This window comes from Leuciscus leuciscus (assembly GCF_965113295.1).
Source record: "Leuciscus leuciscus genome assembly, chromosome: 16".
NCBI classification, from domain to species: domain Eukaryota; kingdom Metazoa; phylum Chordata; class Actinopteri; order Cypriniformes; family Leuciscidae; genus Leuciscus; species Leuciscus leuciscus.
The window spans coordinates 36094845-36111384 of NC_138740.1; the positions used below are offsets into that span (position 1 = coordinate 36094845).

Sequence of the window (16540 nt, forward strand, 5' to 3'; positions counted from 1 at the left end):
ATTACTGACAATTCATATCCTATTTATCTACTGACCCCTTCTGAAACAGTGGTCACTAGAAGAAACCGATTGAATATGACCTTTGATCCAATGCTTTTTAAAACCTTTAATTTATTTGTGTCTGAAAGGGCCTTCAGACTTCTGCAGTTTTATTAAAGCTCAAAGCATTTCTAAGTAGTCTTTAAGCTTTTATGCAATATTTGAATTATCCATAAGATGTCTATTCGCAATACAAGGACTACAATGGTTGTCCAATTAATCAAATGTGGTTAACTCACATCCTTGTAGTATTTTTATCAGTTCACATGTTAGCAGTACATTTGAATTATGACTATGTGTACTTTGTTGATGTAGAGAAATGTGAACATGTCTTCAAGTAATGGTAACCACAGACAGACCTTATTTTACTCAAATACAAAACCAATTTTCTAATAAAAACCCATTGAAAAATCCTGAGGGAACATCAATGACTTTAGTAAACACATTTTATTTCCATGTTAAAATGAAGGTAAAAAAAATATTTGACTTTTTCCTCAGATTTTGCATATATATCAACATCCATGTAATGGGCCAGAGTGAGTGTGTGGCGCTGGCAGCTGCCATCACATAGTAGTTGATATCAATTGAAAAGGATTTCCTCATTCACTTAATTTTTCTTCTTTCATTTGAATAAATCCAATTTTCATTTGTCCAGCCAAACGTCCTCGGATTGGCCCATCCTCTTAACAACCCGCCTCTGATTGGACGGCTGTTCCCGTGCAGATTTTTTTTCCTTTGAGAATGCGCTTGGTGAATGGCCGTGCATCGTAGCAGCGTCCGGTGAATCTGATTGGTCGAACGCGTCGGGGCGTTTCATTGTGATTGGTCGAACGCGTCGGGGCGTTTCATTGTGATTGGACGACGACCGATGCCCGGTGTCCGGGTAAGATGGCGTCGGAAGAGCAGTGCTCGGCACCACCTCGATGGCGGTCGATATCCTTAACCCACGTAGAGTATCCGGCTGGTAAGAACATTTTTAAAACGTTGTTTCCCCCCCAAAGCCGTTCATATCATCGTACGCCATTTTATTCGCGCCGCGACTTCTGTGGAACATCGAGCAGCTGAATGGACACGGCCAGGGCTGGGTTGCCAAATAGTGCGCTCGCTTTGCAGGGAACGGAAAGCCTGCTGCCAAATAGTGCGCTTGTTTAGTGCTCATGCGCTGTGGTCCAGTACGCTCACTAGTACACCAAACTGGGAGACCCTTATTCAGTTTCTCAGTAATATTGACGGCTTATTAATTAAACATAATCTAATTCAAGGTTGATTCGATAATCCAGTGATCAATACTAGCATGATAGGCAGGTGACTGCGTCTAATGCAAGCACAGCTGGTGTTGTAAGTTTCTGGTAAGACTCGTGGCTCTGTTGGGTTAATCCAGTTCATTCCCGGTTGCATCACACCCTTTCTGGGTCCTGTCGTCTGTGAGGGTCTCCCTGGGTTTGGAAATATATAAACTGACCCCAAAACGCTGGAACAGTGTCAAAGCAAGTCGGAAATATACTATGCTAATGCCAAACACAGAGAATTATGCGGAACATGAATAAAACAACGAACGTCTACTGTGTTTTAAACTCCTGTCACATAGTTTGATGTGTTTGCATATGAAATTGTCATGCATGGTGCAGGAGAGTGGTAAACGTGCCAACATAAGTATGCATGAGTTAAAGCAAGACTGAATTGGTTGTTTTGCAAATGCAATGAGGTATATATATATATATATATATATATATATATATATATATATATACACACACACACACACACACATATGGCCAACATTGCATTTGCCTAATTGCACATTTAGGCTTGCTTAATCTCACTTTTGAAATGTCCCACTTTTAGTGCTTTATGCTCAGGAATTTGTTTTTAAATACAATTATTTGCCATGCATGGAATAACCTTTAGTGTATAGTCTAGTTTATTAGAATTGTCCATTAGCTCATACTTGTGATGTCATAATCATATTTGAATGAGTTCACGCCATGTCGAATTACCATAATTACGAGATTCCGACTTGTAAAAAGCGTTCACGTTCTCATTGAACTATTGTTCACAACTTGTGAACAATTTTCTCAGACCTCTGATATGTCATGATGTGTGTTAACACCTAAAATGTTAAGCAAAGCCATTATTGCTTAATGTCTGTATAATAATTCCTATAATTAACTATTATTAATGCAAGAATAATCTAAAAGTGAATGAAAGACAATAGTTTAATGTATCTAGCACGAAGTTGAATGACTGTCTAATGCCCTGCTAAATAATCTATATGTTCATTAAAAAACATTTGCATAATTATGTTTTGGCATTAAAGTTACGTTGAAAGTAGCGACAGTACAAAGTTTATTTCATTTTGTGACATCTGAGTTTAACAACAGATTATTTTAAATGAAAAAATGTTTTATCGTTCGTGGATTGGATGTTGAGAAGTGGATATGCACTTGTCTTGTTCACCCGAAAGTGAAAATTCTGTCATAGTTACTCACCTTCATGTAGTTCCAAAACCTGTAAGACTTTTTGTAATCTTCGGAACACAAATTAAGATATTTTTAATGAAATCTGAGAGATTTCTGTCCGTTCATCAACAGTCTAAGCAACTACCACTTTGACGCTTCAAAAAGTTCATAAAGAGATCGTAAAACTAATCCATATGAATTGAGAGGTTTAGTCCAAATTTTCTGAAGAGACTTTATATGATGAACAGATTTAATTTAGACTTTTATTCACTTATAAACTTTCATCAGCGAACATAAAAAGTAGCTCAACCGAACCTGCTTGACACACAAGAACCAATGAGGTTCATTCTTGTGTCAAGCAGGTTCGATTGAGCTGTTTATGTTCCCTGATCAATGGTTATATGTGAATAAAAGCCTAAATACAATCTGTTCATCATATAAAGAGATCGAGTCTCTTCAGAATCTTTTGTCTAAACCGCTCAATTCATATGGATTCGTTTTAATCTCTTTATTAACTTTTTTTAACCGTCAAAGTGGTAGTTGCGTAGCTGTCAATGGAGGAACAGAAATCTCTCAGATTTCATTAATAAGATCTTCATTTGTGTTCCGAAGATTAACAAAAGTCTTAGGGGTTTGGAAAGATATGAGGGCGAGTAATTAATGACAACATTTTCATTTTTGGGTGAACAATCCATTTAAAGGAACACGTCGACTTTTTGGGACTTTAGCTTATTCACCGTATCCCCCAGAGTTAGATAAGTCCATACATACCCTTCACATCTCCGTGCGTGCCGTAACGCTGTCTGACGCACCCACTGCTAGCCTAGCTTAGCACAAAGACTGGAGGTAAATGGCTCCAGCTAGCATACTGCTCCCAGTAAGTGACAAAATAACGCCAACATTTTCCTATTTACATGTTGTGATTTGTATAGTCACAGCGTGTGTACAAATAACCAGGTCTAACTGTATACATACTGGGAACTATATTCTCAAAAGGCGAAGCACTGCTACTTGGGCGGAGTGATTTGCTCGCATCACCTGAGAAGCCCTGGGTTGAGGAGCAGAGAGTTCGCTCAGAGTTGGAGTAAATCACTCCGCCCAAGTAGCAGTGCTTCGCCTTCTGAGAATATAGTTCCCAGTATGTATACGGTTAGAAGATGGCTGTGTCTCATGTGATCTTTTTATTTGTACACACGCTGTGACTATACAAATCACAACATGTAAATAGGAAAATTACTGGGAGCAGTATGCTAGCTGGAGCCATTTACCTCCAGTCTTTGTGCTAAGCTAGGCTAGCTGTGGGTGCGTCAGACAGAGTTATGGCACGCACGGAGATGAGAAGGGTATGTATTTCACCGGGGGATACGGTGAATAAGCTAAAGTCCCAAAAAGTCGGCGTGTTCCTTTAAAAATAAATGAACACAAGCTTGCACTCCCATGGTGTCTGCCATTGGTATAGTGTGTCGTTTTCACAGAAAAATCCAGTTCTGACTTTCGATTAAACATTTCATTTCATTTACAGCATAAATCCGAGTATTTAGTTGAGTAGAGTCCAGTTCTCAATTTATCATCTCTGAAATAGACATATTTACACAAACTTGGATTAAAATGTCTATTGAGATTGCATACTGCAGAGTAGAAAGGCAATGAACTATTCTGAACAGTTTGTTTTGACACTCAGTGAGCAAAGAAGGACTCTAAATTGCCGAATCTTAGGGCCCGTCCACACGGAGACGCGTTTCGCTGTATACGTATACATTTTTTATCGTATTGCCGTTTCGTCCACACGGATCCGGCGTTTTCGGAGACTGAAACCGCTATATTTGAAACCGGGTCCCAAGGTGGATAAATCTGAAAACGCCGCCCTTGCGTTTTCGTGTGTACGGCCAATCCGTACATTTTGTGAAACGATGATGTCATCACACCATGTGTCAACTAGTCAGACACCGTTAAGTCACAGCAACTACATTTATGGTTTTTCATATTGTTCAACAAAGTTCTTGATTAAAAAAGAAAAAAATAAGCTACTGTGCCCAATATTATTGTTGTATACAGCCATAGTATACAGCGCGCAAGGTTTATGCGCATGCTTTAAGTCGTCTTCTCCGTTTTTAGTGTATGTCTGTGGCAGAATTACAGCGCCACATACTGGTCTGGCATGTATACTACATCGTTTTGAGTCGGTTTCAGTGGTTTCGTGTGTACGCAGATATTTCTTGAGACGACGCCGTGTTTACGGAATTATTTTTTTGAACGGGGAAAAAAAATATCGGATAGGGAAAGCTCTGGCTTCGTGTGGATGTGATGCCTTAACCTGTTTGTTTGTCCAGGTGATCTGACGGGGCAGGTGTTGGCCTGCATGAGCCTGCTTCCCATAGCCATCCTCGTCGGATTCGTCACTCTGATCGTCTTTAAGAGAGAACTACATACAGTGAGTCACATGTCGTCACAAACCAGCAGGTTATTGGGTCAAATCCCAAAACACATACCAACTTGTTCTCCATTTATATACCTTTGTGTTTGTTCTTTCTCTCTCTCAGATCTCTTTTTTTGGGGGTTTGATCATGAATGAGGGGCTAAACTGGCTGCTCAAACACATTGTACGGGAGCCTCGACCATGTGGGGGTAAGAAACGTCAGCGTGTGTGTTTGTTTAAACATACAGAACCACATCAGTTTAATAAACGTATGATCATTTGACTCTTAGCATCTGGGTAACATGAAAACTGAACGTTAAGCCGTATAAAGCCTACTGCATTCTTTTTGATATGCAAAATTCTAAGGCCTAAAAATTAAGTCTAAATTACCAACATGAAACTACCAACATCGCACGCAATCTACTACATGCCTTCTGTCGTCTGATTGATAGTTTATACTTTTTTTTAGCAAGTAAATATGGAAGACATTTTCTGCCAAAATTAAATAAATCAATTAAATGATCAAAATGAAAACTAATACCAGATTAACCATTTCGTTACAGAAAACGGCGCAAAATATGTGACAAAAATTGAGAATTAAATTAAATGATTTCATTTTCATGGTGACAGTGCATCAAAAATGCCTTCCATAAGTAAAAGGCATTTTAGTATAATTGTAAAAACGTCCTCCTTCAGCTTGTGGTTCACGTGACTTCTTGCTGTGAAATCTTTTTCACATTTATTTTTATAAAGTGAATTTAAGAATAACTTTTAACATTTTTAGTGATGTTTCAAGACGAGCATTTACTGGACTGAAACAACTTAGGTTTACTTGAGTATCCATACATATAATTTATCATAAAAATCATGTTCGAATGTGATTCTCTGATCATCTGGCTTTTGAGGAAAGTTTTTTTTTTTTGTTCATTGTTTAAATATAGTTTATTTATTATTTGAGTTATTATTTGAGTTATTTATAAATAGTTTAAAACTACAGAGCTTTGATCATAAAACTAAGCATTTAATAATCATCTTACAAAGATATTATTGGACGATATACAGTAACGACTGATATTTATATGCATGCAAGTAGTCTGTTGTACTGTTATAAAGATCTCGTTGATTCACATTACAAACTATATGAATTTCATCTTACTTTGTGGCCATATAAATATCAGCAATTGCCCCGAATAGCATTTTTTTTTGTGCTTATTTATACTCTTCGAGTATAATCTCCTTCTTCCCACTATATATAATACTATATGAGTGTCATGTTTGATTCATCAGGGTTTTATGGCTCAACAAAAAACATACACGCAAAAAACAAAAAAACAAAAATCATAATTTGTCTGAAGGTTCCATAAACGATTCCATTTCAAAAAATATTTTTTTTCTGAGTATTGTTTCATATTGCAGGGTTTACACAGGGTGAGTATAGAAAGATCTGGTGCTATTAACACAAATGTATCCGCAGAACAGTCACAATCCTCCTGTGGTATCTTTGAAGGACAATCCGAGTTTAGTTTGAGCCTTTGTGTTCTGTATGTAGACTGCCTTGGGAATTTTTTTCCACCACAAAACGACATGTAAAAACAAAACAAACTGCTTCATTGATTTACATGTCGGCCAGACGGTCTGAGTAGGCGGCTCTTGGCCAGAATAGTCTGAAAAACTGGACCAGACTTAATGCCAACAGACACAAGTCTGACTGTATGAGACCGTGCTCAAAGACACAATGGGTTGTTCATGGACCAATCCTCGGGCTTCACCTGCAGCCTTTTTACCCGAATAGTGAATAATAATCATGTTAGCAACATAGCCGATGTCACGACAGACACTCATGGATTCTGTGGATGGTCCAATGACACAGTACTGTACAACTGCTGCCATTGAGAATGCATATTTAAAGGAAATTATAACATTTACACGTTTCATTTTTAAAATGCCCTGTTCTGTGTAAGACTCTGACAGGATTCCCACGCAGTTTGAAAGTATAGAATTTGATTTGAATAATCTCCAGGTATGGATAAGTATGGAAAAAAGAAAACGGTATGGAAAAATATGTGTTTACAGACTATTGACCCTATTCCGTTTCCTAAAATATAACATTAAGAATTTTGATAGAAATATTCATCGTACCAGCAGTGTTTTCATGGCGAAAGAGTTTAGTGATTGTTTAATGATTGACGAACACGACTGAATGAATTCAAGGCGCACGTTTTCATTTTCAGAGGAGAATATATACAGTTTATAAAGTGTTTTAGGTTTCTTCTCATGTAAGCGTGATGTTACCACTCATGTTATCACTTCGAGAAAACCAATGGACAAAAAAATTCATATTGCTGTGCCATATACCAAATATAATGCAGTATGGACTATTTATGTTAAATGTGGTCTGAAAAATCTGAGGTGTGGAGATTTGGGTCTGGAAAAGTATGGAATTTTGAAATGGTAAAAATATATAAACTTTCTAAATAGATGATTATTTTATAGGCATTTAAATCTGCATGAATTAGTTTTAAAACAATTTAAATATTTTGCCAATAGCAATGAATGAGAATAATTCTTCTCTGAAAAGTGTTTTATAGCAAAAAATTTGGCAAATGTTTTTTGTTTTACGTATATTTGAATACCGGTATTTTTATTTTAAACAAGACAAGAATGATTACTGAATGATTTTTAGCAGTGTAATGTGACAGTACAAACAGCATTTACAGTCCGCCTATCTTATATTTTCTTAGCGTCTTGTCCTTTTAATCACATTGATATAAATATGCATATGGTAATGATACGCAGATGAGAATATGCATAGTAAAACTAGGCATTGTAGGCTCCGTATATATGGTTATTTTAGGGATGAGACGGTGTGGGGATGCATGCACACACAAGCTTCTGCTGATTAGGATTTCTAAAGGGACTTTTGCGCAAGTTCTTGCAAAATCTGCCTTTTGTACACTCACACTCACACTCACACACACACTCACACTCTTTAAGGATGAAATCTATGCAAAGTTTTATACACGAGGCCCCAGATCTTTAACCACTATTCTGCAACACTATTGTGGTGGACATTCACCAATAAAATTAAAGTCAGGACACTCAGTCAAATAAACAAAAATCTGAAATCGCGATCCAGTGTAGTCTCTCTTACAACCGAAACATCAGAGTGCTAAAAAAATGAGCTCCAAGCAAAAGTGTTTATTCAGTCTAATCATACATATTCATTTTTCATTGAACAAAGACTTTCAAAATTGATTGGATGAACAAATGAGCAGATTATCATAAGCCCTCCTACTTCCTTTTATCATATTAGTGTATTTTCCTGTTCATCTTCATCCACCCTTTGGTCTTCCTCAACATCCCACCTAACGTGCATAAATCATTTTAATTGGAAACATCTTATCTGACTCCCTAAACTGTCCCTGGCCTATCTGGCCTAGACTACAAAAAGAGTTATTATTTCCAAGTTGCTCTCACAGCTTTTGTAGATTAGCTTGAAACATCAGAGGGAGAGAGATGCAAAGGCAATATATCAGATTTTTCTATCAAGTGTGTGACAGAAAGAGTACCAATGCTCAGTAGTAAAATAAAAAGGTCAAATATATTTATGCTTATTAAAATCGAACCTTTACACGTACGGCATGACATCCGTTGAAACCTTCAGTTCGTCCCCTTACATTCTTAACTCTCTGTTGCTCTTCTGTCATTTTTGTACTTAAATTTTACTCTTTTTTTTTTTTTATTTACTTTTTTTACTTTTTTTTACTTCGTTAGAATAGTACGAAACTTGGTAAAGCTTTTGGCACTTGCAATGCAAATACAAACACACAAATCTATAAAGTTTTTGTTTAATTTAGTTTAGTATAAGTATTTGAAGTTAAACTAAACAAAAATGAGAAATGTTGGCAACTGGCTGAAATAAAATAGGCTTTAAGTTTTTTTTATATATATATAATAGTTTGTTTTATTTCAGTTAGTTAATTTTGTTTCAAGTAACAAATGTGTTTTTTTTAATGGTTTTATTTAACGATATCTTATAGCTATTCTCATTTTTGTTTTGCTATAAATGCAGGGATGTTTGACTCTAACTCTTCATTACTTGACATGTTGGTGCATAACTAGTACCCAGCTAGTCGATCACTTGTGCACATGCCTAATGTTTTACTGAATTGTCTGTCGTGTCTCATCAACAGGTCACAGCACAGTCACGACAGAGTACGGGATGCCTTCCAGTCACTCTCAGTTCATCTGGTTTTTTGTTGTATACTTTTTTCTTTTTCTTTATTTAAGGTAAGAAATAATTTTTTTTATTTATAAAATTTTACTAAAATGAAAAAGAAAAGAATAGACATGAAATAGGACCCAATAAAAACAGTAATATTGTGAAATATTATTACAATTTAAAATAACTTTTTATTTGTGTGTATATATATATATATATATATATATATATATATATATATATATATATATATATATATATATATATATATATATATATATATATTAGGGCTATATGATTGTCATGAGTTAACTCGCGATTAATCGCAAATTTTTTATTTGTTCTAAATGTACCTTAAATGAATACCTTTCAAGTTTGTAATACTCTAATCAACATGGGCATGGATAAATATGGATGCTTTATGCAAATGTATGTTTATTATTGAAACCATAGTCAACATAGAGCATGACGAGACATGTTTCAAAGGTCATAGATGTTTTTCAAAGAACTTGTTCATGTCTATTAGACACATTAGAAAGAACAAAGAAATACCAGGTTCCCATTACTTCTCTTTCATTGGACTGAGCAATTTACTAACACAAACATGTTTAGATTTTTGCATGACCGGGCAGCTCTTCTGAAAATGCTAAATGTTAATTTATTATTACATTAGTTTGTCTCTCTCTGTGCCCATTTTGATGAAGCTAAATTCTCAATAAAACTGTTTTCATTGGTATATTTTACTGTTTCTGTTGTCAAACAACGGAATATGAAATAGTGACTGAAACGCGACCCATTAAGACATAACCAGCTCTCCCTTCCAAGATGTTAATCTGCAAAAAAATCCTGATAATCGAGCCGTCGTCTGGTGAAATCAAATTCACATAAGATAAAAACAATATATGTGCTCTGATTTCGGCTATACTTGTAAATTAGTGAAGCAACACGCTGCTCCTCCGTGCGAGACGCAGAGAGAGAGAGAGAGTTGGCAACACTGTGTATCTCCATTTCTCCAACTAGAGGTTGGGCCACGGGTCAAACAGAAAATACGCGCTGCGTTAATCGCGCGTTAAAAAAATTAGTGCCGTTAATATGATTTTGCGTTAACTTTGACAGCCCATATATATATATATATATATATATATATATATATATATATATATATATATAAATATAAATAAACAAACAAACGTAATTTCCTGTGATCAAAGCTGGATTTTTTGCTTTGTTACTTCAGTCTTTAGTGTCACATGATCCTTCAGAAATCTATGTGTGTGTGTGTGTGTATATATAAGTCATTAGTCTTGAATAATCAATATTGAATAACTAAGTTATACGTTGTTGGTTTTTGTTGTTGATGTGTGAAAGGAAAAAACAATAAATATTTACAACAACTAACACACTGAACAAGCTTTCTTTGTTCAGCTCAATGTTGTGAAGTGTTGCTTATAAATGCCAGGGTTCCAGACTGCGAACAAATCGTCCAATTTTGCGACCTTTTTATTTAATTTTGCCACCATGTTGCCCAACTGATACGAGCTGTTGCATATGAGAAACATACAATGCCATCAAAACATCAAAAGAGCTTTGCAATGTGGAACATTTATCAGCTCGGACCAATAGCGATCTTCGCCCGTGACGGCACGACGCGGTTACGTGCGCTCTGGTTGGCAGAAGAAAAGTAATGGCCGCTTGCTGCGCAGCGCAAACACTTGCTACTTAAGAAGTAATTCACTTGAATACAAGTATAGCCTACTGAAAAATAATATGACAAGTAAGAGTAACTTATGATGTTCCAAGAACTCCCTTATATGGACACAGACATCCAGATTTTGACTGGAGCACATCCCAAAGACTTTCAATGAAGTTAAGGTCTGGACTCAGAGGAGCCGATTCACGAGTGAAAATTATTCTTCATGCTCCCTCCCAACTATTCTTTCACCATTTGAGCCTAATGAATCTTGACATTGTCACCCTGGAGCTCAAGTAAAAGTAGCACAATTTAGTTATACTCAAAAAGATTTTTAAAGAGAATGAAAAAAGTACACAAGTACTGTAACGACTTGTAATTACCTTTCAACCTGTTTATTTTATTGTAGCCTAAATATTGTACAATTTTTGTACAACCAGGTACAGAATTGGACATCAGTACTTTAATATAATTCTAGACCTGGTCAGTTTTGGTGGTGCTGCGCTGTATAATCTCGATGTCTTCAGTGCAGATGAAGCCGTTGATCTGGAGATTGTCTGGGCTTTTGCTCCAATTCTCACTCAGGTGATATGGATCAGGCAGAGAACATGAACCCTGGTTATATAAAAGCTTAACCTTATATCTCCTTTTAGCTTCTGCGGACAAAGAATTAGCATATTGCTGACAAAACACAGGTAGACTGCTGCGACATGTTTTGGTTCTTTCTGCCAACCAGTTCGCGCCCACGCCCATATCGTGACGTCACATTTGACTCCGGCGAACATCGCTATACTAGACGCCACAATGCAGAACAGGTTTACTCACGGGCCGATCTCGATCACACGACACAGCGCTGGGAGATCCGGTGAGAAAAGCGCTTGAATTCGCCGCTGCATTAAACATCGCGGTGAGATCTAGTGAGAAGCATTTAAATTCGCCGCAGAATTCTGTCATAAACCATATCAGATCAAACCATGCTGACGTGGAAACCAGGAGAAACATCATCCCATGAACGAACAAGTTATAGAAGGCTTTTCAATCCACAAATCACCAAAATTCACCATGAATTTAATGTAGTAATGCTAACTGTAACCATGGTATTGTGGCAGAAATAGCTGAATTTTTTCAGGGTTCGTACAACCTTTTGAGAGTGATATTCATGCACTTTGCAGGTCGATTTAAACTAAGTGTACCCCTAAATTATCTGCATGTGCTCCTGTGTTAGTCTGGAGCCCTGAGTGCATTATTGTGTTAGTCTTGAAAAAGTAACTCATTATTATACTTTGTCGCTTCATATGGAAAGTTTTAAACATTTATATCATCAGTTGGACAAGACTTTAGGTGCATTTTACCACAGTGTAACACACACAGCTGAATCTCTTGAAATTTTAATAAAATCTAAATAAAATGTCTAATTTGACTTTTCTTTTCCCAGAATGCATCAGACGAACAATGCCAGGTGTGTTGAATTGTTATGGCGGCATATACTGTCCATCATTCTAATGGCCGTGGCTCTGTCCGTTTCATACAGCAGGTAATGTTTTTTTTTTTAAGTGAGTGCAGGATCTTTGTTCTTTGTAGTGTTGGAGTATTATTGATGCGTTGCATATGTTGTCCCATGTGTTCATAGAGTCTACCTCCTGTACCACACCTGGAGTCAGGTGATTTATGGGGGTGTGGCCGGTGTGGTGATGGGAGTGGTTTGGTTTTTTATCACTCAAGAGGTGCTAACGCCACTCTTTCCCAAGATGGCAGCCTGGTAATGATGCAAGCACACACACAGAGGTTCATATCCTGAACTTATACACACAGAGCTCTGTTTCACTATCATGATGCGTTTCTTTCTTTTTCTCAGGCCTATCTCAGAGTTTTTTCTGGTGAGAGATACAAGTCTCATTCCCAACATCCTGTGGTTTGAATACACAGTAACCAGATCAGAAGCCAGGTAAATTCACCTGCAGCGTCTACTGCCAAATATCAGATTGAGGGCCTTTCTGACACTTTTCATGAAATACGACTTAAAAGTCTAAAAAATTTATATTATTAATTATCAATAAATTAGTATTATACAATACATTTATTGACAGGAGTTGTGCATAACCTTCACATAATGTTCTTGTCAGAGAGGTCAAACTAAATACTATATGAGCGGTTTTATTTTACATTTTTGTGAGGTTTTCAGTATCGGGGACTAATTTGGGACGTGTCTTAAACAGTTTAAACATAAAATGAAAAAGTGACAGTAAAGACATTTAAAATGTTACAAAAAAAGTTATATTTCAAATAAATTCTGTTCTTTTGAACTTTGTTCATCAAAGAATCTTTAAAAAAAAATGCATTACTGTTTCCCCAAAAAATATAAAACTATTTTTAACATTGATAACAATAAATGTTTCTTAAGGAGCAAATCATCATATTAGAATGATTTCTGAAGGATCATGTGACACTGAAGACTGGAGTAATGATGCTGAAAATTCAGCTTTGATCACAGGAATAAATTTCAGTTTACAATAAATTCAAATAGAAAGCAGCTATTTTGAATTATAATATTTCACAATATTAAAATGTTTACTGTATTTTTTTTATCAAATAGATAAAGCCTTTAAAAAACAGTAAAACTGTTTTTTAAATGGTAGTTTAATAAATAAAATAATTAAAAACAAAAATTAAAAACAAAATCTTCCCAACACCAAATTTTTTAAACGGTAGTTTAATTAATAAAATAATAAAATAAAAATTTACAAAACAAAATGAGTAACAAGGTTTGCCGATTTAATCTAAAGTATGTTAGTAGGGTCTAGCTAGTTTGGGACCAAATGTTATCAATAAACTTAACTCACATAAACTGAAGAAATGTTTGTTTTTTGGATAATTTTTGCAAAATAAATTTGGTATCAGGCTTGACTGGTTGAGCTTGATGAATGCAGTCAACACTAAATAGAGATTAATGATACTCGTCATACTGCTATGCTGTAGAAAAGGTCCAAATGATGTCACTTCCTGTGCGTCACAATTTCAATGGAAAGTTCCATTTCTTTATTAGCGGGAAAAATCAGTAAGAGTTTGCATGAAACATTTGTAACAGATGCGTCTTTTAGACAGATGTGTAAAACTATCTTGTGGAAAGTGCCTTCTAAACCTGTGGCTTACATTCTTCTTTTGTCTTCTCGCACAGAAACAGACAACGAAAGCTGGGAACGAAGCTTCAGTGATTTGCTTCAAAACCCCAGTGAAAACTGACCACACACACACACACACACACATACATGCATATGCACACACACTCTCAAACACACTGGAGTTTCATAGTCTGGACTGTTCTGGTTAATGTGAAAGCACAGAACAGACTACTTGTGGACCAAAGGAGCGAGTTTGTATCGCAGACGTGACCGTTATCACATGACCCAACTGTTCGCACGACAACATGGCCCCCCCCCCCCCGTCCTTAGGCTGCCCTGCGTTCCTAATGCATGCAGACCGTGCAAGAGACAAAACTATTTAATGACAAATGTAATATATATTTTATTCATTAACATTCACAGGGCGATGTGAAGGGGGGAAGAGGTGGAAGTGAATGAAAGAAATTTTTACGACATGGCAAACATATCAGCATGGCATTACTTTTTATTTAAACGACATGATAAAGGACCAGGGACAGGAAAAGTGGGAATTTAAGGCTGGGTAATAAAAACAGGAGGAGGGGAGGAATGCAGAAACAAATGCCGCGTTTATAACAGATAAGGGGGTGTGGGGGGAAGAAAATGACTTTTGCTCATTTGTATATCCTAAAATAAATAAATATTCATTACAAGGTGAATATCGCAAAAAATATGTCCAGGTCACAATTTACACTTAAATAATAAAGACTTTTTTTTATTTTTTTTTATTAAATTCTAATTAACGTGTCGAGGCGTTTTACCTTCTTTGTTCTCAATAATGATTCTCATTACTGTGATAGTTATTATAATTTTTTATTGCTTTACAGAATGTGCTTGTCACAATGTAAAAACTCATAATGGTCCTAAAATAGGCTGCACTTTCTTTAAGCAAAATATTTATTTGGTTTGATTTTGGGGCGAAAGCGAAACACAACCCCGACATGTTCTCGACAGGCTTTGCGAGATTCACCTTGGATTCCTGTTAAAAAGTGTAATGTAAACTAAAATAATTTGCACTTTGTCAATTCGATTCGATATTAACACTAGTTTTTTTTTGTGCGTGCGTGTGTGTGTGTGTAGAGGCAAGGATTCTTGTGTTTCTGCTCTTTGCTGGCCCTTTTTGTTTTAAAGTGTGTCTTCTGACAGACCGTGTCACTCAAGCTGCACTTTTGCATTCACTTTTTCCTCCAGACGTCCGTGAGCAGGATTTGGTAAATGTCTTGAGCATAAAGGCATTTCAGTACATGGAGTTGCTGCAACTAGTTTCAGATTCATTTGTCTCAATTGGTGCTGGGAACAAAATTAGGTCATGGGAACAAAATTAGAGCCTGTTTTTGGTCAGAATTATGTTTCAACACCATTTGCATTGTGTTGTGTTGTACTTGCAAAATGTGTTTCGTTCTGCAACATCACAAAGAACAACTTTTTCAAATTCAGCTGACGGCTCATGATGTTTGTTTCAGTGTGCAGATAATATGCAGTAATATTTCATTTGAATTGTTTTTTTTTTGTTTTTTTTATATCAATCATCTCAAAGGATGCCATTCTGACAGCGCTGGAAAAATAAAGCTCAGCTTTTTAATAATCATGTTTTTTTCTTTTATATTTCTGACCTATTTTTCCCTGATGTGGGCCATTTTTTTTCTCACCTGAACTACTTTCCGCTTGCGACATTCCCATAATACCACTTTTGAATATTTAAGGACGGCTTTGCAACCGCTACAACATGAAAAGAATACATGTCAAATGGAAATATGAAAAGGACATTAAAAAAAATAAAATAATCGGGACCCAAACCTCAGGTGAACTCTAGCATGTACCGAGGCCTCTGTTTTTAGGATGATGTAGAAACTGTCTGTGACGGGGTGTTTATATAAAGGGAAGGGAGGTTATTGCATAACTCTAAGATGATCCTCTCTTTTATCGTGTAATTCATATCAGGCTGAATAAAAAGCAAAATATGTTTATGTATGAACTGTTGCCGTTATTTGTTGCAGGTCTGAGTCAATGTGAATGTTGATTTGTGTAAAAGCAAACAAATATATAATTTAATGTGTATCATAAGTTCCTAAAGTCTACAAACTATAGTTTCGGTATGCACTGAAATTAATATTTTAATATTATTTTTAAATTATAAAATTTCTTATTGATTTAAACTTGATCTTCAGTTTAACTGAATCATTTTGTAAATTTCACCAGCTGTATATATTTATCGCAAACTATGTCATGTATTTTATATTTTAACATTTTTAAATTATTAAAGTACAGCTACATTTCTGATTTATTTCAACTTGATCTTCAGTTTAACTGAATCATTTTTCTTTTTAAATTTCACCAGCTGTATATATTTATCGCAAATGTATGTAATGTATTTTATTAACTACAAAACTAGTTTCGGTATACACTGAAATTAATATTTGAATATTATTATTTTTATATATATTTGAGAAAAACATACTTCATAATACTAATAATTCATAATATTGCATAATTATCTTCCCTGTGCACGTTATTTCACTACTTTAATCACGCGTTACTACCGTTTACAAATGATTA

General features: G+C 35.7%; 1 protein-coding gene across 1 annotated transcript; it reads left to right on the forward strand.

Moving 5' to 3' along the window:
- Window positions 1–839: 839 nt before the first annotated feature.
- On the forward strand, window positions 840–15955 carry dolpp1 (dolichyldiphosphatase 1). The gene is made up of 8 exons (XM_082141800.1): window positions 840–1003; window positions 4829–4929; window positions 5039–5123; window positions 9108–9204; window positions 12262–12360; window positions 12457–12585; window positions 12682–12771; window positions 14002–15955. Exons 1-8 carry the CDS (start codon window positions 928–930, stop codon window positions 14036–14038), a joined length of 714 nt encoding a protein of 237 aa, XP_081997926.1. The 5' UTR covers window positions 840–927; the 3' UTR covers window positions 14039–15955.
- The last annotated feature ends 585 nt before the right edge of the window (window positions 15956–16540 follow it).

Bases quoted from the DNA above. Each gene is read 5' to 3' on its own strand.
- dolpp1 (XM_082141800.1), top strand. From the start codon at position 928: ATGGCGTCGGAAGAGCAGTGCTCGGCACCACCTCGATGGCGGTCGATA. The intron at 9,205-12,261 runs GTAAGAAATAAT...TTCTTTTCCCAG, and splicing joins TTTCTTTTTCTTTATTTAAG to AATGCATCAGACGAACAATG. The intron at 12,361-12,456 runs GTAATGTTTTTT...ATGTGTTCATAG, and splicing joins CTGTCCGTTTCATACAGCAG to AGTCTACCTCCTGTACCACA.